Here is a 21,440-nt window from a genome sequence, read left to right as displayed (position 1 = left end):
AATCGTGTTTGAGTTGGCTTTGGTTGCATGCAGGTAAACAGTCCATGTGGAGAACATATGAAGTGGAACAAATCGGCCAAACAGCAATCTGAAAAAATCACGTAGCATCTGATGACATTTTAGCTTTTTATTATTTATTTTCTTCTCTATATTCTTCTGCAGGCAAATATGACAATCCAGTCTAGACAATGTCCCTGAACTCCAATTCCATTCTCATGTCTCAAGCTGAAAAAGGACTGGAAACAATGACACGAGCACAGATAATAAACTCCTGGTCGATTATCCAGGCTACACCAGAAAGCCTGCAACACCCTGGATGATGCCCCCCGATTGGGTTCTGAGATTGACTATTAGTACCTAATATCCTGGATAGGAGAGCGCCGGTCCCTTTTCTTGCCCCAGATTTTGAGAGAGGCAACCAGCAGGATGATGAACTCTCCATTCTTCATGCCGATGGCCACCATGTCTCCTTCAGGACTGTAGCTGATGGTACGCGCTGGGTGACCGAGGTTCACCTTATTCAGCATCTTCTGTTGTCCCCAGAAGGCCATGCAGAATCAGCACATATGTGTTATGTACATGATTTTGTGAATGAGGGAAACCATGTTAATATAAGCATGTCTTTATAGAACGATAGAAATATGGAAGCACTGGGAATAATTCATGAGTTCTGATTGGTTGGAGGTAACGTGTATGTCTGACCTTCTCTGGGATGTCCCACAGACGAACAGTGCCGTCCTCTGCCGCAGACAGAAACACGTCTCTGGAGGGATGGGTGCCCAGGCCCCAGATAGGCCCGTCCATGTGTCCGTTCACCAAAATGTTGCATGCTGCATTCTTCTCTCCTACCTCGATGATCTCTGCATTCCTGGTTCCCACAAGGATTTTACCCTGACAGAGCAGTGAGTGAAAAAGATGTCAAAACATAGATGAGATGAGGAGAATTAGCTGGAGTGCAGTATCATCTGTAACTTCCTACCTTTCCTCTGCATACAGAGCGAACGCAGTCTATGATCTGTCCAGTTTCTAATCGAAATGCTCTGCAGCGCTTCAGCTCCTGATCCCAGAGCTTTAGAGCGCCTCCCTCCTTTGAGCTGTGGAGGAAAAACATATGATGACATTCACGGCTTTAAATAAAATGTATGCATTTCTGTCTCATATGTATTTGTTCTTATTGGTTTTACATTTATTTGGATGACGACATAATTGCACGGCACTCACGGTCTTTCCTTGCCTCCAGTGACGATGAGGCCGTCTCTCAGTGTGGTGTACATGGTAAACACAGGGCCCGTATGAGCTTTGGCCACAATTCTTACTAGAATGTGTTCCTTCCACACACACACATCCCCACTAATGGTACCTGTAAATGTCAAGTTATTCTGAAAAGAAAACAAATCTGCACTAATCTAGTGGCCTAAGAGAGCAGAGCGAGCAATGCAAGAACAATTCACAGCACATTTGAGCAAAACATGGACATTGGATTTCATTGGCTTTAAATAATCAAATCATGAAAATTGCATGTATCCAAAAAACACAACAGTTTTTTTTTATTTGACCAAATAAAACACTTAATTTAGTAATTGTTATGAAGTCACTTACAGCTCCAAATGCTACAGACAGCATCGTCTGCATCCGGGCATCCTCGATAGAACTCAGCACACCTTTTTTGCTCAGCAGAGCCCGACCAGCTAATGTCCAGAAACGCACATGCTTGATCCCAACAGACACAAAGTGTGTGTCAGAGTCTGGCCGAAATTCAGCCACAAAGATCCTCTGGGTGTGACCTATCCGGCTGGCCACTTTGGCACCTGAAAAACAAAAGCAGAGTGTGATGACAGCCTGAATCTCTCAACCGTGGTGGGACTCTCTTTTCTCCAGAGTAAGAACCAAGTTTAAGGGGAAGATTTATTTTTACCTTCCTGCCACTTCCAGATGGTCACGGTGTGTTCAGGGTCCAGGCCCACAGACAGCAGGAGTTTTCCTGTGGCACTAAAGCTGACAGAGCACACCCCACCGGAATGGAAACAACGAAGCACTGACAGCGTCTGTTTGGTCATGGCGTCCCACACATGGATGGAGGGAGAAGTGGCTAATGGAAAAATAAGGGAAATTAATTATTTGTCTAAATCTACAAACTACTATTAAAGACCTTTGTTCTTCCCTGAGTATGTGTCATCTTTCAGGCTTTAACCTAATTTCCTAAAACCTCACTATTGGGTTTCTTTGTTAACTGGATTTCTGTAACTGCTGTACTCAAATTTAAAGGATAAGTCCACCCAAAAATGCAAATTCATTCATCATCTAGTCACCCCCATGCTGATAGAAACCCTGGGGAAGAAATAAGATCTTTTCAAATTACTTTGGGATCTTGGGGCTTCTGGAGACTTGGATCAATGCTGGATAATCTATGGAGCCATCTTATCCTTCAGCAAACGCCTACGACTAAAAAGGTATAGGCAAGAGTTTAGACATGCCTTCATAACTTTTTAAATCATGTCAACTAAGATGGGAATCCACAAGAAAGAGGAAACACTTTCAATAATCATTCTTAGGTAAAGTCCTCGAACCAAGTGGCCACTAGATGGCAGTAACATAGAGTCAATAATGAGTCGAAACTGACAGATTTTCTGTCAACACCATGTTTCCTGTTTTACACTAAGACATATTCTGAAATGTCCTTACCTGACATGTCACCAGTATCACCTGCAAACAAGGAAAATCATATTATCTGGCGGAACCAACAACTTATTTGTGGATTATTTGTGACTTTCTGAGCAATAGTGGCTCCTACATTCGACAGAACCTACTTTCAACATATTTAGATAATTTACACAAATTATGCGGAATTCATAAATGCTATGAGCACAAAATGTGATAGAACTGGGAATTATGCTATCACAAATCGTCTGTCATTCAATTTTCTGCCAGCATGGTCTTGTTTTTGTGTGTCTGTCTGTGAAAAATGCAGCATGTGTGACAATCCCACGACTATTCATGTATGCAAAAATGGTAATTTTGCTCGTTAGCTGCTTTATAGTCCAGATACGCTTGCAGGAGGGAGTTGGCCATCTGGCTTGTACAGTAATCCCCCTGCACAAGGCACAACACAGGATAGAGGGAAGAAAAACTGAGGCGGCTGGTGACACGGGAGGTCAACTTCTCACAAACATACCTACTTGGCCAGTTGCCACCACGTTGGGGAATTTGGGATGTTGATTGATTGTCAGGCACAGAATGTCGTCACTGTGTTCTACATAGAAACTTTGGCAGGCTGTAAGGAAACACACCCAACCCACACACACACATACACAGATACAGAAAATACAAACACGTATATGTTATACTTGCTCTCAGGCAGGAAATAGTAACACAGTCAGAGAGTCTCCCAGACTGCACTCTCTCTACTTACAGGTCGTCAAGTTGAGCACGATGCCGACTGAGGCCGTGTGGTAGATGATGTCCGCCCCCTCGTTCAGGTAGTGCACGTTGTTGCGGCAGTCATTGCCACGGTAACCAAACACCAGCTCCAACACCAGGTCCTGAGGGAGAGTCAGAAAGAGATCACCAGAAAGTCAGAAAGGTCAGTGCCATGACAACTAAGATGTTCGGAGCCAGCTACAGGCTGAAGTAACACGTGATTATTCGATTAGAGTCCCCAGAGAGGCTGTCTGGACAGAATACGAGCACACGGCGTCTTCAGCTGAAATAATCATGTCAGAAAGCAGCACTTCTGAATGTTTTGCTGCTCTGACAGAGATAAGACTGCTTCTGTTGACTTAAATGCACAGCATTTCTGCTGCTAGGGGCCTCTCAACCAAAACAATGAAAACAAAAGACTTGGTTTGATGATGTTATGAAGTAGTGTGGGATCATGGGAGTCGTCGTCTTCATTGTTTAACAGCCACCATTGTGGTTGACAATCTATCTGATGTGCCGCAGGCAGAAATGTTCACAGTCGAGGTGATGTTTTTAAAGTTTGATGTTTGGTTACATTTGTTATAGCAACAGGTGATCAACTGCAATGCACTCTTATCTTGAATAAAGTTACACATTTCACTGGCTTTGAACATTTTTAGAAACATCTAGGGATAATCTAGGTAAAGTGGAAATGCCCCATATTATATCTTTAAAGTTGACGATCTGTATATATTTATAAGTTTGTTGCATTTCAATAAGAATGTGAGGTTCGTCTTACCTCAATGGGTCTCTTCTTTTTGCCAACATTGTTGGTTTGCAGCTTCTCCGGCTGTGGCAACGCTCTGCTGACAGGAGGCCTGAAAACAGACAGCTGGGATAAGATGGCTGCCGCGGAGCTGCTTATCATGATAATGATGACAATAATGTCGCTGCTGAAAAATATTCCACAAACACTTGCTCATATGCGCAGTCCAATGTGAGATGTTTTGTCTCAACAGGTAGCTACACTAGTTAAGGTGTGATGAATGAGCAGATGAGAACATTTTTATTATTTAATGTCAAAGCCTCAAGTGTGTACAGAGTTTGTATTACCAGCAAAAGATAAAAGGACAAGAATAAAGTGACTGAGGGGGAATATTTCAGTAGAGAGTGAAGTCAGTTGTAGTTTGTTTAGGTTTAGCCACCAAAACTACTTGGTTAGGTTTAGGAAAAGATCCTGGTTTGAGTTAAAGGAAGGAAAGGCAATTACGGAGAGAGATGGTTAATTGTTGAACCTCATTCTAAGGTTGTCAGATAACGACATTTTGGTTTAAATTTAGGGCTAAATACTGACTCAAAATGTCGGTATTTGAGGACCTGGGAATGAGACCCCAAAATTGACTGCGTTTCTTCAGAATCACCTTCCCTACCTTTTAAATAGACCTTTTCACACCATTTTCCCACGTGTTGGAAAGCCCTGAAGGCCCAAAGGTTTCTGCCAGAAAGGGCTTTCTTGCTGAATTCCCTCAAAGAAAACGTTCCCCCTGTGCCACTTGCATCATATCTAATCTAGAGAGGTCTAAAAGAAAAACCTGTGTATGTGCTCAGAAAGTAAGTAGCTTACCTTGACCCTCTTCATGACAGCAATGACAAAGAAAAAAACAAGAATTAGCAAAAAGGTTTCTCACAGCATTCACTGCTGCCCGGCGGACACACAGGAAACACAACACCTCAGCCACTGAGGACATAAAACACATGAGTCAGCACCGGGCCGATGCTGCATGGATGCTTGCAAAAAATAAAAAAATAGTGGGGAAATCAATAAAGTTTAAACACAGGTCTGTGACACACTTGAAGACGGATTATGATGATGGAAGATTTGATCATTGTTGTCGGCACCGTTTCAGCCCAGAAATATAAAAAATACTTACTCAAAATATCTTTATACGAGCACATGTCTGACATTCTTTCGAGTTAGATTTTCGAAGTTAATCCAAATTAATTGTGCCATTTCCCTGGAGTCACTCACTATCAAAAAACACTTTTTGTACAACCCATTTACTTTGTTCTGCTGACAATTAAATAGTAAAATTAAATTGAATTCAAGCTCTAATTTAACTTTTAGCCCAATTTGTCCTGTCAATCAGAGCAGCCGCTCATTAGCAAGTGAATTAACAAGTTTGTATGTGGGAGAAAAAACGAAATGTGAATAATTAATTCGAACTGGTGGGGTTTTTTTTTTTTACTGAGGAAACAGATATTATGACATTTCTATAAAACTCCAAGATTGTTTTTGACACTTTTTGAGTCTCGGTATCTTTCTTTCTATTTTTGCTCATTGTGAGGGATGTAGGCTGACCATGTGATACAGTCTCTGAGTGTAGTCCTCTGTAATCATACCTATTTCAACCATGACCACTACTTTTTCTTTTATTGAATATCAACATACTGTACATGAACACAAAAGCTTACCTGACCACCCCTTGTCTTCAAGCAGAATTAAAGAGCGAAGCAGGATAATGACAGATGGACAGCCATTGAAGGAAAGAAGAGAAGCAGAAAAGGCTGAGTTATTTCAAGGAACAGGGCAAGAATCCCACGCAGGAAAAGAAAATGTTGTCTGAAGGAGGCAGGTTTGGCTTCATCTTGACGCAGAAGCCTTATTTTTTGTACTAGAAGTTATTTTCTGACTGCTCATGAGCATCTTTCTGCAACATCATAGCCTCACTGAGGAATACCTTTCGTCCACAGAGGGCTCTTTCAGCTGCAAGTGGGGCTTCACACCCGTCATGGGTCGCATGTTGGTGGATAAGGCCTTGATGGTGTAGTTGAGCTCATTCTCCCTCGTCACATCACTGTCGTAACCTGGTGAAAGACAGGAATGACCCGGATTTTAGCAACAGAAACATGTGGATGAGGAAAAAAACCTCAGAGGGGAAGCTCCTCTCTCACCTCCGTCATCCTCGCTTTCGATGTCCGACTCCTCGCTGTCACACTGTTTGAATTCCCGGTGGCCCTCGGGCTCATGGGCCCAGATCATGAGGCACGTGTCACCCCCACCGACTGTCACCAAGAGGCTGTCATCATGGGTCCATCGCACATTGGTAACGTGTGTGCTGTGGGCCACATAGCGTTTGAACTTTGCATATTTTCCCTAGGGGAAGAGGGACAACATTTGTTCAACACTTGTGACATTAACACAGAAATTAGCATAGCATTTGCATAAACCTTAAACATGAGCCTTAAGACATAAGACGCTAAACCACATAATACTCAGACTTATGCACTGTTTCGTACCTTGACAGGGTATCTGAAGAGCTTGACGTATCCTAAGTCATCTCCTGTTGCTAGCACCTTCTTGTCGTTACTAAGGCAGGCAGCGGTCACCTCAGTGACCTCACTGATCAAAGGCCAGACACCCTCAACAGACGTTCCCAGGACGCACGTCCATGTGCACCAGTCGATCTTCTCCACCTGAGCAAAGAGAGTGAGTGAGTGAAGATTCATTCACATAGCAGTTTCTGAATTTTACAAAGCAATTCACAATAAAAACGTTAACTATCAAACAGGCAGGATGATAGAAAACACAAGAGCAACAATACAACATAATAATTAGGAAATGTAATAATAAACCTTAGCATTAAAAGCCTGACTAACATCTAGAGACAGCCAATGTTGAGAGCCAACAGTGATGTATTGTGCTTAGATTGGTCTTTATTAGAATATGGGCTGCAGAAAATAAGAAGCGGCAGTCATCAACACTAAGACTGTAAGCAGGAGGAAACAGCTAGCACGGTTCTGTCCAGTGTTAATATAATACACCTATCAGCAGGGACACAAGAAGTCAGTCACAGTTGGAGGTGCAAACGGGTCAGTCTACATAATGCCGTCATTGTGAAGTTTTTTCTATTAATTTGAGTGGCCAGGATAAGATGCATCTAAACGTTGCCAAACAATTTGAGAACTGCACTACAGCAGATGGGAAACAACATGAGCAACATATCATAGGTCAAAGCAGCCATATCAAGCAGAGTTAACAACAGCAAGGACACGAACAGTGAGAGAAATTCCCCAGACGGCTGCCACTCACAGGGTAAATAATCAGGATCTCTGCTATGCCAATAATTTATATTAAGTTCTGGGGCAACAAGCCTCTCAAAGAGTCCATTTATTTCTTTTGTTAGTTAGAGAAAGTAAAGTAAAAAGATAAATAAAACTACAAATTTAAGGCCCAACTATAGCAAATAAATTAAGAATAAAATGGGGCTGAGAAAAGACAATTGAGGCACTCCATAGCTCACACATCATCACCAACCACCACAGACAACTGTGTGAAAAATGTGATATAAACCAAAGAGCTAAAGAAAAGCCCCCACTGTATCAGCCTGTCGATAATGATTCTGTGAACAAGTGAACGATGGAAGAGTGAAATTAATGTGGAGGACAGAAGCCAGTGTCAAGCATGATGACAAGAGGAGGACATCTGAAGCTCCATCGAGACACAAGCTAGCAGCATCTATCATCTCTGACCTTTATTTTCTTAACGCTTCCCTCCCAAGGTGTGTGAATGTCACGATGTATGAAAAGAGACCCCAAACACTATCCCACTTCCACTGCCAAAATTAGAAAGATACTGGTGAAAAGTGGGCCGTGTTAATGCTTCACTGCCCTTCCCCGAGCCTCCTCTGATCCCAAATGAAAAAAGTGGGCCAGCAGCACCATAACCACGTCTGCTCCTGTGCCTTCTCTCCCTGCTCACCTCTGTGGCCGGAATGGTCTGCCTCTTGCCGCGAGGAGCTTCAAAGAAAAACTGCTCTTTAGCACCTGTGTTGACTTGCAGTAGTTTTCCTGTGAATGAAAAAGCCCAGTGGTACATGATGCTTAACTATTTTGAATCCATAATTGGTGTTGTTTGCAAAGTTTTTACTGAGGTAATAGTATTTAAGGAATCAAATTTACCTCTCTTGTCCCAGTCCAGATGGGTGATGTAATTTAGGCATCCTTTGCACACCCCGACCCGCTTGCTGCTCATTACATTGTAAATATCCACAAATGTGTCTCCTGATGCCACTGCGAGGTACTTCCCAGCACCTGCAAACACGGGAGAGAGAAGTGATTTGTCTGTTTGAACAAGTGATCAACAGAATTAAGGATTTCTAGCTGGTGGTGTCAGTCCGTTGTTCAGTCAAACCTACTGACTTTCCCTCTGTCACCACCAGCAGGTCAAAGTTTTCACTTATCGCGTGAATTATCTCAACATCTACTGAATATATTGGCACACAATTATGCACAGACATACATGGGCCCAATAAAATGTACCTAAAGAGCATTTCAGATTGTGTTATTAGTTGTTTTACTTAGGTAAAGGATGTGAATACTTTCCACTTTCTTTAAATGCAGCATCACAAAGCAGCTGTCATGGCTGTTGACTCTGAACTTTTCTGTAATATCAGAAATGAAAAAGAACTCTAGTTATTCCCTAAAACCCACTTCCTGCTCAGCCTTACACTGCTGTGTACAGTGACTGTAGGCTCTAAGGGACTCATGGGTGTTGGGTTGAGAGATAAGATCTGCTGCACTGAGGATCAAGGTTAAGTGTCCAGGCGAAAAAGAGTTTAGTTTCTTGCTCTCACTTTGTCTGCCCCCACTGTTTCCCATTCCGCTCTTGCTGTCTCGCTGTCTGGCCCTATTACAGAAAACCATTAATTTGGGTCAGGCCTGCAGCAATATCTCTGCGACTCGCAGTGGGATGGAAATATGTATACCTGCTTAACTTCTGCACAGCATCCTACATGCACTAAGATGCTTTGAAGGGCGCCCAGATTTTAGATGCCAATTTACATCTCACGCCAAGAGTCTTTTGAGAAGAGTAAAGAAATGTGGAGGTGAATGACCGACCTGGAGAGAATCTGATATCTGAGATGATGTCCTTGCGGTGGTGAAAGGACACCAGGTCCTCCAGGGTGTCTGCGTTCACAATGATGAAGCTGCCGTCATTCAGGCCAACCGCTAAGGCTTTGCCATCAGGGGAGAAGCAGCAGCAGCGGCCGCCTGTGGTGGATTATGTGTTTGTTAAAGCCCTGGGACCAGCGCACTTCCTGTCAGAGAATACACTCATCTGTTAGAGTGGTGACTCACCTTTTCTGAGCTTGCGAACAGCCAGCATGCAGTGGCTAGGCGAGAGGTCCCATATGCGCAGGGTTTTGTCATCGCTGACGGTGGCACAGAGAGGGAGATGGGGATGGGTGGCCAGACCCCACACTTCTCCCTCCATGTGACCCTGCAGACACATCCAACAGCATTTGTAATTTATCTATTTAACAAAAAGGACCCTATGATCAAAGCTGTGATGTCATAACCATAAAGTCACCGTCCTCCTTTATATTTTTCCTCCTCTCTGACGTCAGCAGTGGGCTTAGTCAATCAGATGAACCATATATACCCAGTAATATTATTCTTTTTGATATTCTAAAGGGTAATTTTGCCTTTACAACAGATAACTGAGGACAACCTTTGCTTCTCTCATCAGCTGCTCCCATCCATCAGAATGTGCTTGTATGTTTTAAAGGTTTGGCAAAGGGCAATCAATAGCCTTCACTCCGTCTGCCTACAATCACAGGAGCCTGGGAGACACTGCAGGACCACTTAACTAAATTAACAATCTCCCATTCGACGGCAATAATTCATCCTCATTTATAGTCACCGCCTTGGTGATTCTGCATTGCTGCGTGAAATAGAAACAGCAGTGGTGTTTTAATTGCATTGAAGGGCTATGCTGGTTGGTTTGTATGTTTTGGGAGAGTGGATAAGCACCTTTAACTGCTGACTATATTTCAGAGCATGACCTGTTTTTCTTAGGTTAAATGTTTGCAGCCATGAAGAGTTTCAGGAGGTAGATATCACTTTAACGGAAATCCTGGGGCACATCTGTAAGACGCAATATTTTTGACATTGAACATCACAGTTTTCTCCAACATAATGTCATTTTTAATACATTTTTGTCAACACATATTGACTAATCTCTATTCATTTAAATACAATGCTTGAAAACCAACCTGCACTGATGTGAAACTTATTTTAAGTGACACATCAAAGCAACACTTTGTCACTTTGTTGTGTGTGCTTTAAAGCATGCTACAGCTTAAGAAATTCAAAGAAGTTAGAGCACCCTTGAATACATGACCAGGTTTCACAACAGTTCTACTACCCTATCAAAATGCAATAAAAATACCACTTTGATTAAAAAAAAAAAAAGTCAGAGAACATGTCAGCTTATCATCCAGTGCATCTTCAACCTTTCAAATCTTTACTAACTTAGAAAATGTCACCTTACAGCTCATCACACTGCAGAAAAACTACTCATGCAGACCCTGTCTGGGATAATGAAGCTCAGGTGGAATCTGATGTCCTGTAAAATATTAGATTTGTGACAGGTTTTGAGTTATTTTTATCCGTATCTCACCTGGACCAGTAAAGTGATGGGGCCGCTCTTGTCCACCTCCAAGATCTCTCCGTTCTTCGTCCCTACCAGGATGTGGCCATGGCCCAGAGATATGGCACGTATGGAGGGGTTGTCCTCCAAAAGCAACCCTGCAGAGTCGATGAATGAAATCAGATCTTAGCTGAGGCCTGTCATTATTTTGGGCTTTTGGATTTGATTTCCTGTGTCATTTTGTGGTTTTATCCCCTTCTGTCTTCTTGTTACCCTCAACTTCCTGCCCACCAGTGTCTACATTTTCTCACATGAGCCTTGATAACACTGCCCTGTTTCCAGTGTCTGTCCACCTGCACCTCATCCTCTCGTTAGTTTAGTTTGTTTTTAAGCATGTGTTGTTACTACTCGTTGTTGGTTTGTCTGTTTTCATCCATGCGGCTCCTGTGTACTTATACCTGTTCCCTGATCCTCGCGTGTTCCCTGTGTTCCTTATTTGTTCCCTTAGGCATTTGTCTGTGCCTGCCTATTTGTTGCCTGTTTTTTGTCACCTGAGCTTTTGTTACTTGAATTCTGGACTTTGGTTATCAGTCCCTGTATGGGTCTTATTTTGGGTCCATTTTTGCATAAATGTGCCAGGACACAGGAGGGAAATTAATTTTTTTCTAAAAACATGTAATGTTTTGAACAGATTTGGCATTGAAACAGATGATGTTCTTACCTTTAGAGCCTGGAGCTAGGACTGCCCTCTTGATGGCGTAGGTCTTGAGGCATCTCTCAAAGGTGTCGTCCCAGAGAGCAACTATACCATCCTTTCCTCCGGTCACAAATCCCTACAAAGCCAATATATTTCATATTTAATGCTGCAATGATCTCCTGATGGCAGATAAATACTGATGCAGTACAATTATAATAAATTACTAGCATAATGTTAGCATAGTTAACATCATTTGTTGCACAAAATAAAAGTTCAAAAGCTCGATTATGCGATGCGAGTTTTCACATCTTAACTGCTAACTGTTCAAATAGTCGGCCAGACAGCCATGGAACCTTTGTCCACATTCTCAAGTTTCATAGTCGCATCTCAAAAGAGAGTGAAACTGGATTTAAGATATACTATAAATAAGCTCACACTGGTCAGTTAAAGAGCCTTTTCCCCCGCGGTACCTTTTCTAGAGCGTGCACACTGAATACAGGGCCGTCATGAGCCTTGACAGTCTTCATCAAGAACATGTCCCTCCAGATGCAAATGTCCCCTGTGCATGTGCCTGAGAACACCATCTCCTCCGACCAGCCGTACACAGCGCACATCATAGTCTCCGTCTTCCCCATGTTCCCCTTGCGCCCAATTAGACCACCACCTGAAGAGAGAGGGAGAGAAGCAGACAGTCAACTCACAGGAAGACAGTTAAGAAAAAGTTCTGCTTGTTAGAGTTTCTTCTATTCGAAGAATGAAAATACGAAAAACTCCCCAGGGGTCTTACCAGCCTTATGCCAAAACTTCATATGTTTCACGCCAGCTGTGATGAGCTTGTCGGGAAGGTAGGGATTTATTTTGACAACAAATATCTTGTCCTTACTCCCCCTGAAAAAAAAATTCACATCACAAAATGTGCAACATCACATTCACACAACTTTCATCTTCATCTCTCTCATTATTTTTGAGAGTTTGAATGACAGATACACTTGAATTTCAAATGTTAAAAGACGGTATCTGCTGTGGCTGTTAGCGATAATACAAGGGCCAAACGCATTAAGCAGGCTACGCTGAAGTTTTTTAATGATGGCGAAGAAATGCAGAAATATGCCTCGCTTTCTGTTTCTGCGTGTTTATCACCAAATTGAGTTGCAAATTAAGTCTGGAGTGTAAAATGTCTCTGAATAGACACAATAAATCCATCCTGCAAATTTGTTAAGCGGGATTAGCATTGTAAAAAAAAAAACATGAAGCAAAAATTGACAAAACTGAAACTTGTGTTTGAATGTAGTGGTTGTATTCTATAGACAGGACTGAACTCAGCGGATTAATAAGGAATGGATTATCATAATTCTCTATTTTGTTCTCTTCTCTCCCTCTGACTTTAAATTGAAAATACTTCTTCGCTCTGCTACGATAATTATGTAGTGAGGATTTGAGAATGTGACAGCCCAAGTAACAAACTTTTTCTGTGTTTTATATTATTGCATTCTATTATATACCCAGTCGATTAATATAACAACACATTTTTAGGTCGCAATTTTAAGGGTAGCTCCCTGACATAGCTCCCTAGCATTACAAACTCACTGGAGACAGAATAAACTTCCTGTAACTGCCTCTTTTGATTGCATCGCACAGTATGAACATTAGAATTAGTCGCTGGTTCTGTCTGGTGACATGGAGTGTATCTGACACTTCAATTTCTCTAATCGTTTCCCTTTGTGCTGCTGCATTACTCTCAGCCTCAGTGAAGAAACATCACGCCCCTCTCCTCCCTCTTTATCTCTTATCCTCCTCTCACCCCTCTCTTGCGATATCCCTCACCTCCCCGTTTTGCCACCCTTCACCCTCCTTCACAGTCTCCCTTGCACACCCACCCCTCCTCACCCAGCTGAAGACTAGACAGTGGTGGTGCACAAGCTTGGCTCTGTCAGGCCCCATTTCCCTCTGCTTGCCTCACTGCACTGCCCACCAGGGTCTGCAAAGGAGATTAGTGCAGCTCAAAGCTGTTCCTGAGCTGCAGTGAGCGCCTGGCACACAACGCGCAGGAGAGAAACCAGCTCCGAACTAGCCAGGGGGAATTTCAATGGAGTAGATACTAAATATGAACATCAAGTAGAGCGAGTAACAAAGCCAAGGCAAAGATATTTTTGGGATGCGGATGTTTTCCAGTTAGGTACTTCTGGTTTCCGGGGTTGTATAATTTTACCTGCCGTGAAATTTTAAATCCTTCAGCATGTTCAGTTTTTACGGCAATTCATAATGCAGGTCTGGTAAGGAAATCCACTTGCATCAAATGTGCAAGGTTGGTGTGTGTGCACCATATCTGGTCGCGTGTATCGTTTACGTGCTATGTACACAGTGATGATTTGCATCATTGTCTGCAGCAGTATAGGAAATCAGTCTGACACACTTGAGCTCAGGATTATGTGGCCTCGGATGCTCTTAGAGTAAGTCTCCCTTTATCTTTGAGGTGCTCTAAGATGTGGACCTTTTCTATAGTAGTTTTTATGGTTTAATTAGTTTCAGCCATGAAGATTTGGAGGATGTGTGTAATGGCTTTTGCTTTTTAGCCTGTTACTACTGTTCATTTATCCCTTTCATTACTTGATTGTTTTGGCTACCCATTAGCTTTTAATGTGTTGTTCTATACCTCAGAAACAGAGAAACCTTTCTTCAGTCTACCTGTGTGTTTTAGAATAGATTTTTAGATTATACTGTTTGTATTTAAAAGCCTTGAAGGGTGATTTGTTAACTCCTTATGAGCTGGGTCGCTGCCTGAGATCCTCCGGCAGCGATCCTACTAAAGGTTCCAAAATCTCAACCTACTCTATACTCCGAGCCACATATGTCCACACTGATTTTTCCAGATATTTCTACTCTGAGCCAGACATTACCAAACTTTCCAGTTTTCTTCCAATGTATAGTTAGAAGGTTTTCACAGAGGGCTTTGGTCATGTCATTTATTGCTTTATTTTTGTAACATTTTATACCTAAACATGACAAAAACCAGATTTGCAATTTTTAATTGACAGTATTTTTGGGTGAATAAAAGAGATGTGAATTATCCTCTGTAAAAAACTGGGACTCTAATATGTCAACAAAATGAAACAAAAAGATTGACCCTGGCTTTATCCAATGTTCAGATGCAAATGAGTGCATATATAACTAGATAATGCCCCATATGCATACTTAAATAACATTTTAGAACACTATATATATACAAATATAATTGTCTTAATGTAAGTGATCAACGTGGGAAGTTTTATGGTGGGTTTTTCCTCATTCACCTGTAGTGGCTCCCCAATGTTTCTTTGTAAAAACGAATCTGATATACCCAGAGCAAGAACTCACCGGAATAAGCTAATGAAAGATGCAAGTTGAAAAGTAATTCTCTTTAATTATAGATGTATCGTTTGGGCCCTGGGGCAAAATCCTACTCTAACCATTCAGACTGGCAGGGTAAGAGTTGCAGTGAAGCAGCCTTGTAATCTAAAAGATAATTCCCTTTCTTTCCTCTCCTCCATCGATCACGCTGCCAGTCCTGCATAGCAAAGTGGGCTCAATTTAACCCTCATCCATAAACGTCCATATTTAAACTGAAAGCACTAAAACAATGAGAGCTGAGAATTAACATTATTTCAAAGCTTTTGGGATGAGGGGACACTTTGAAGTCTCTAAATGCTCTAATATAACTGTACTAACCGCATGGCAGACAGCTTCTCCCCCTTCCTCCAGTCCCACAGCACAATGGTGTGATTGTCGTCCAGGCCCACCGAGGCGAGCCGTTTGCCATCCGCTGTGGAGGGAAAACCAAAACCACTCAGTACAGCGTGGATAGAGCCAGCTCCTGACTTGCTTCAGTGAAGTTTGGCCTTTGTTAGCGACATGAAAGCAGCCTTGTGGGTTTGATCTACGGCAGGTGATTCACCGACACTGACATACAGATCACAGCAACTGCCTCTTTCTGGGGCCAATTAAAGGAAGCTAGAGGAACAGCTCTACCTTGATGCTGTCAGACTGCTGCAACTAAAAGACAGCAGGAATAGGTTTTTTGGTGTCTGGTAAACTGGGTGTCATGTGAATTTGACCCTTCTTTTATGTGTAAAAGACGCTCTTGTGAAAGCAGGATGTCTGGAAGAATTTGTGAATACAAAAAGTAAGTTTTGGCGAATCTGTCTAGATCGGAGGACTTAAAGCAGAATGAGAGAGCAGCACTGACTGACCAGAAAAGTCCAGAGCACACACTCCGAGCTGGTGGAAACCCCTCAACACAGACATGGGTTTTAACGTTTCTGTGTCCCAGATGTGGATGGAGGAATCTCTGCCGACCTGGAAAAACAAGCACATCAATTTATCAAGTTAATTTAACGCATTTACACATGAGAATCTAGACTCTGATGCAGGAAAGAATCGCTCTCACTTCATCTCTAACGAGCTATAAACCAAAAAAAAATTGAATATTGAATATTCTATGCTTGCAGCTACCTGGCCTGTTGCTACAAAGTCCTTCAGGGGATGGATAGCTAGACAGAGGATGTCATCATCATGACCCATGTAGAAACGCTGGGTATTCTGTTGTCTGTTGTACACCACCCCAATGGCAGCTACATGGTAGACTATCTCCCCAGTCTGGGTGTAGAACAGGTTGCTCCTGCAATCATAACCCCTGTAGCTGCAAAGAAACAAAGATAAATGGTGTGATTCCTTTGGAGGAAAAGAATAAATTATAAGAATGATTAAAATTTTTAGAAAGCTTGTCTATTTGAAATTCATATCGGCCTTTCCCGGAAATAGCCTACCCATGAATGAAGTGCAGTTTCACTCCGCTGCCCGGCGCTCGCTCTCTCTTCTTCATGGCCATCGCTCGATGCTTCTCTTTGCACTGCTCTTTGAGTTGAGGTAGATCTTCTTTATAAACCTGGATACATGCAGAAAAGTCTGTTGGCGCCGTGTTTAAAGGAGCAGTTTATCCTTCTGCCGATGGAAAGTAGGGTGAACTTGCTTAAGAACCAAAACAATTTCAAAAGACTTTATTTACACCCTTTTTAAAAGCCAATATCTGCCCTTTATCTGTGAAGCTAAAAGTGTTAGCAAACATCCCATCTGAAGTGGGTGCACAAGCTTGACCTGGCATCGAGGGAGTAAATAAAATCTTTTAAAATGTTTTGGGATCACTGGGCTTTTGGGAACTTGCAATACGCTGTCAAGTTGTATGGAGCCATTATATGCATATTTTTTCAGTTTTAAAACAAGTCCCCTTCTACTCCAGTTGTTTAGGAGAATGCTGCAACACCGTTTTGCTGTGAAGCTCCAGAAATGCTTTGTGTACTACAAAACTTCACCAGACTTTCCATCGGCATGAGAGTGAGTGAACCCTGTCATGTGAACTTATCCTTCAATAACAAATAGGATACACAAGGTTTAAAAGACAAACATTAATGTGTTCACAAACCTGTCGTCTATATGTGAGCTGTGTCTCCTGCTCGATTTCTGAGTCCATCTCAGGTACGTCTGACTGATCGGAGTCCGACTCTTCACTGTTAGAGTCTGCCAAGGTCTCTGAAAGCAGAAACAAGGTTACATCATACCTCACTAAGTAAAATCCTTCCCTGCCTCTAAATCAAATGAACAACCCGTTGCACACTATGTAGGGAAAACACTGCACCATGTTTCAGTGGAAGCGAGGGTCGATCATGTAATAATACTGTGACATCTCCTATTTATCAGGCGGTCGTGCTGCACAGTGACATCGCTCAAGACAAATGGATAAAATTGCTGATGTAGCACAGTGAAGGCGTGCCAGGACGGGGCAATAAGCAGAACTGGCAGCTAAGGGCAGCTACTCACAAGATCCATTAGGAGAATTAAAAGGAAAGGCAGTTAGTATGTGCCTTAATTTCAGAGAGCACAGCTGCGCTCCGTCTCAGGAAAAAATATGACTTGGGAATGACAATGCAATTATACCTTCCAAGCTTCGTTCACTTTTATTGGATTTGTCTTAATTAATGCGATGGCTGTTCCTTCACAGAGCTTTATGGAAATGGTGGTTCACGAAGGAAAGTACGGAAAGGGAACACTCTAGTACATTAATTGCTCTCCGGTGGTTAAGCACGCCAAGTTCATGAGGCTGGAGGGAGAAATGGAATTGCACATTATGTAACAGCCATTCTCATTCAAACAACCCCTGATAGGTAACTAAGAAATGCACCGTGACATATGATTTCATTAAATGGGTTGACATCAACGCAATCTTCTGTGGAAATAGTCTTACTTTCAGACAGATGGTAGTGAGCAGCAGTAGTAGTCAGCTGATTCTAAATGAATACTTTGACATGTTGTGTGTCATGTGATATCTGTAGCTGTCCATGGTCCTGAAAACTCTGCTTTAAATACTACATGCGTAGTGTAACTGTCAGTCTACTCCTGGCTTCAGCTCTGTATTTTATGCACAGTAAGAAAGTGTACAAGTAAAAACAAAAAACTATTCCATTAAAGCCATTTAGCAACACACTCTGTTCTTCAATAACTGAGTGGGAGATTGAGCAGACATCAAAATCTCCATCAGGGTTCTCCACTTAGCCTGATTTGATAATGTCTGGCTGGCAGGAGCCACTGATTTTGTGAAATAAGTAATATCAGTAATGCAAGTCACTGGCCACCACGCAGGGATACATTAAAATGTGACACTGTAATAATCCTGATTGGATTGATGAAGGTAAAATGTAAATCTCGTACACTTTTCAGATACATTCGGACATAATGGCTACATCATCATCACCGTACCTTGTGGTGCTATATGCAGAGCTTCTTTAGACTTTCTTTCAGGAACAAACTTCCACTGGAACACAGAGTGATCCGCACCGCCAATAGTTATGACCCACTGATAGTCATGTGACCATCTTGCGTTGGTTATGTGGGCTGAGTGACCTAAATACTTTTTAAATTTTGCACCTAAAATCAAGAGGAAATAGATTAGTAACAGAGCAGATATAAAAACAAGAACTTCTGTGCTTTAAAAATCAAACAACTGAGACTCCTTTACCTTTTTTTACACATGGATATCGCAGAAGTTTGACTAAGCCATAGTCGTCAGCTGTTACTATGACTTGATTGTTAAAGTTGGCATCCACAGAGTTAATGTCATTGATATCTGAGTACTTGGGCCATATTCCATTAATTTCAGGGCCCAACACACATGTCCATGAAGCCCACTGTACCAGCTTCAGCTCCTCCCTGTTGGTCACCTCCTTCCCACCTCAACAAAAGACAGAAACATTTTATCTCACAAATAAGCTCAGGCACAACCTTGCTTTTTTCCCTCTTTATAGTTCCAGTATTTTACACAGAACATGATTCACATAGTTTACATAGCTGTGATACAAAAGTGATCTGCCTGGAAACTCAGACTTACTTGGCATCCTGTAGAAGAGCCTCCTGCCGCTGCCGTCATTGGTCTGCAGGAACTTGCTGTCCGTGGACCAGTCCATGTGTGTGATGAAGCTGTTAGAGCCGATGCACTCGCCCACTTTCTTGTACCTCTGCACGACACCATAGATGTCCACTGAGTTATCATTTGAGCCAACAGCTAAGTGGGCTCCATCGGGGGAATACTTTAACTCATGGATGGCCTCCTTCCTGTCCTTGATGTGGACCACCTCTGTCATATCTCTGGAGGGAGGCAAAGAAATGTAGCTTGAAGTAGGAGCTTAAATGGAGTCAAAATGATGAAGCTCTCCACTGTAACAGCCACTTGCAGAGCATCAAAATTTCCCATTTGGCCTTTAAATTGTGTACCCACCTGACTCTGAGGACAGTGAAGGAGCCATCCTTCATTCCCAGCGCCAGGTGAATCCCATCAGTGCTCACGGCGGCACAGCGAATAGGCTCCTCCATGTTACAGCGAGCAATCAGTGCATGATCTATAAGGCTCCATATCCTTTAGACACAGAGGAGAAGGTCAAATGAGGAGGCAAAGCAGAGATGAGTTAACAATGAGTCAAAACAACAATGGCGATGATGTTTGTGGTGTATGTCCTTGTTACGTAATTTGATTTATGACTGCATACTGACAATAGCTTTATTATTGCAAAACAAAATCAATCAGTGCAGCACTCTCTGCCCCGGAAGACCTTCTTCACAGAGGATCAAGATCAGATTTTGTAAATATATTAATTCAAGTAACACAGCAATGACAAAAGCTTTTAGAAACATATTTTAAAGGTTATGTAGGAAGGAGATTTCTGTACCAACACAATCAATGACTGTGTTTTTACAAAAACTAACTAACACTGATTTACAACCCTGATTCCAAAAAAGTTAGGACCTAAATAAAACCAGAATGCAGTCATTTGCAGACAAAATCTATTACTGTCTTTTTTTCTGTCCCCTTTAATCTGTTATCAGGATCATAATAGATATTCCCCAAACCGAAACAAAAAAAAGGTACTTGAATCACTGTTACATGGCAGCATCTATTTCTAAAAGACCTCTGTCAGGTTAACGCTGAAGCTTCACCTGACTGAGCGATCATCACTTCCCGTCATGGCCAGCGGCTTGGTGGGGTGGACAGCCAAAGCCCACAACTCGCCCTCACAGTGACCCTGCATGATGAGAAAGGGCTTGGTGCGGTCGTGGACGACGACCTCGAAGATCTCGCTGTCCTGCGTGCCCACCAGGATGTGATCTCCCCGCCAGCAGACGCTGCGCACGGACAACCCTGTTAAAAACACACACACATACGCTTAAAAATCAGGCAAAAAAAAACACCTTTGAAAAGCATGCTTACATGAAAGCTGACAGACATTTGCCAACGCCTATACAGTCATATAAAGAGACACGACAGGGATTATAGACAGGAGGTGCAAATAGCCATCTGCAGGCTACCTAGGACAGAGATTCTGACAGGAAAATGCAACGACAGCACATGCTGTCAAGCCAATCAGCAACCAACTCTGGGCAATACAGCAAGAAGAGGATGGAGGAAGCATATGCTGTACACATATGTGAACATAACATCTGTATACGGTGTAAAAACTGCAACAGAGCTTGGACTTAACTAACAACAAGAGGAACAGCAGAACAATGTGGGGACTGCTACAAACAGACTGACATATTAACTTCGCCTGCAGTGACATTACCCACCTCGGCTATTTTCACCTCTAGCTACTGTTAGATCCAAGATTATAAATACAAGAGACGGAGAAGATAGAAAGGAAAAGAAAGAGAGCATTAGTGAGGAGAGCAGAAATGGCACAAAGGCAGTTTTTACCGAGATTCAGACAATTCTTCTAGTGCCTCAGGAGGCCTCAGCTTAGCCTACAACCTTTCTGTACTCAGATGAAAGTAAAAAAAAGATGCAGTTTGACATCACCTTTATATCCTTGGTCTGTTTCCCTGAGATCAATGACAGTAATTGGTTTGAAGTTAAGATCCCACAGCCGGACGCAGCCGTCTCGGCCCCCGGTGGCGAAGCCCTCTTCGCAGACATTCATGCTGAAAATCCCTGACTGGAGGAAATGACAGGCTGTCAGTGAGGATCTGCACAACAAATGAGCAACGACAGAACCAGCCCCACAAACAGAACACGTAGTGCTGCTGCTCAGCCAGGCATTTGTTTAACAAGGCTTTCATTATTACAAACCAGCTACTGTCGCCTCAAGATAACACAGAGCGAGGTAACTGGGGGTGTCATATTTGTTTTTATTACTGGAAAGCCTGACTGAAGGCCTCCTTTGGATAAGAGTTTTTGTATTCAAAGGGAGGCACCTTGTTAAACCCTCAGTGAGACATTTGGTGGTACAAAAAGCAGGAATGAACATGTACTCTACTGTAGTCATTATCCCCTCCCCCAACCTCCCATCCCCTCACCCAGCTGTTGATCCAATAGATATCATTTAATCCTGTGGACCAAAA

The 21,440-nt window shown here is 42.5% G+C and overlaps 1 protein-coding gene across 4 annotated transcripts in view; it reads right to left on the bottom strand.

Moving 5' to 3' along the window:
- The window catches only part of eml5 (EMAP like 5), a 39,970-nt gene that overhangs the window by 4,701 nt on the left and 13,829 nt on the right, over positions 1-21,440 (bottom strand). For 2 of the 4 annotated variants that reach the window (XM_030443907.1, XM_030443909.1), the window contains 35 exons: positions 20,899-21,034; positions 20,670-20,693; positions 20,043-20,244; positions 19,327-19,464; positions 18,940-19,196; positions 18,571-18,783; positions 18,312-18,479; positions 16,981-17,087; positions 16,328-16,446; positions 16,014-16,200; positions 15,752-15,857; positions 15,231-15,324; positions 12,313-12,413; positions 11,996-12,189; positions 11,550-11,661; positions 10,859-10,986; positions 9,535-9,676; positions 9,295-9,447; positions 8,356-8,487; positions 8,156-8,244; positions 6,694-6,870; positions 6,349-6,550; positions 6,135-6,261; positions 5,869-5,883; positions 5,021-5,029; positions 4,196-4,274; positions 3,410-3,539; positions 3,173-3,271; positions 2,683-2,703; positions 1,916-2,089; positions 1,600-1,808; positions 1,222-1,379; positions 980-1,094; positions 703-891; positions 358-530 (listed from right to left, as the gene is read on the bottom strand). In XM_030443907.1, coding sequence (XP_030299767.1) covers positions 358-530; positions 703-891; positions 980-1,094; positions 1,222-1,379; positions 1,600-1,808; positions 1,916-2,089; positions 2,683-2,703; positions 3,173-3,271; positions 3,410-3,539; positions 4,196-4,274; positions 5,021-5,029; positions 5,869-5,883; positions 6,135-6,261; positions 6,349-6,550; positions 6,694-6,870; positions 8,156-8,244; positions 8,356-8,487; positions 9,295-9,447; positions 9,535-9,676; positions 10,859-10,986; positions 11,550-11,661; positions 11,996-12,189; positions 12,313-12,413; positions 15,231-15,324; positions 15,752-15,857; positions 16,014-16,200; positions 16,328-16,446; positions 16,981-17,087; positions 18,312-18,479; positions 18,571-18,783; positions 18,940-19,196; positions 19,327-19,464; positions 20,043-20,244; positions 20,670-20,693; positions 20,899-21,034 — 4,679 coding nt within the window. Of the gene's footprint in view, positions 1-357; positions 531-702; positions 892-979; positions 1,095-1,221; positions 1,380-1,599; positions 1,809-1,915; positions 2,090-2,682; positions 2,704-3,172; positions 3,272-3,409; positions 3,540-4,195; positions 4,275-5,020; positions 5,030-5,868; positions 5,884-6,134; positions 6,262-6,348; positions 6,551-6,693; positions 6,871-8,155; positions 8,245-8,355; positions 8,488-9,294; positions 9,448-9,534; positions 9,677-10,858; positions 10,987-11,549; positions 11,662-11,995; positions 12,190-12,312; positions 12,414-15,230; positions 15,325-15,751; positions 15,858-16,013; positions 16,201-16,327; positions 16,447-16,980; positions 17,088-18,311; positions 18,480-18,570; positions 18,784-18,939; positions 19,197-19,326; positions 19,465-20,042; positions 20,245-20,669; positions 20,694-20,898; positions 21,035-21,440 lie in introns of those variants that run through there. The other 2 variants (XM_030443908.1, XR_003987146.1) reach the window with 2 other exon arrangements.

Source organism: Sparus aurata, chromosome 16 (assembly GCF_900880675.1).
Source record: "Sparus aurata chromosome 16, fSpaAur1.1, whole genome shotgun sequence".
NCBI classification, from domain to species: Eukaryota; Metazoa; Chordata; class Actinopteri; order Spariformes; family Sparidae; genus Sparus; species Sparus aurata.
Note: the sequence above shows the minus strand (reverse complement) of the source record. Positions and strands in the feature narration are given on the sequence as shown.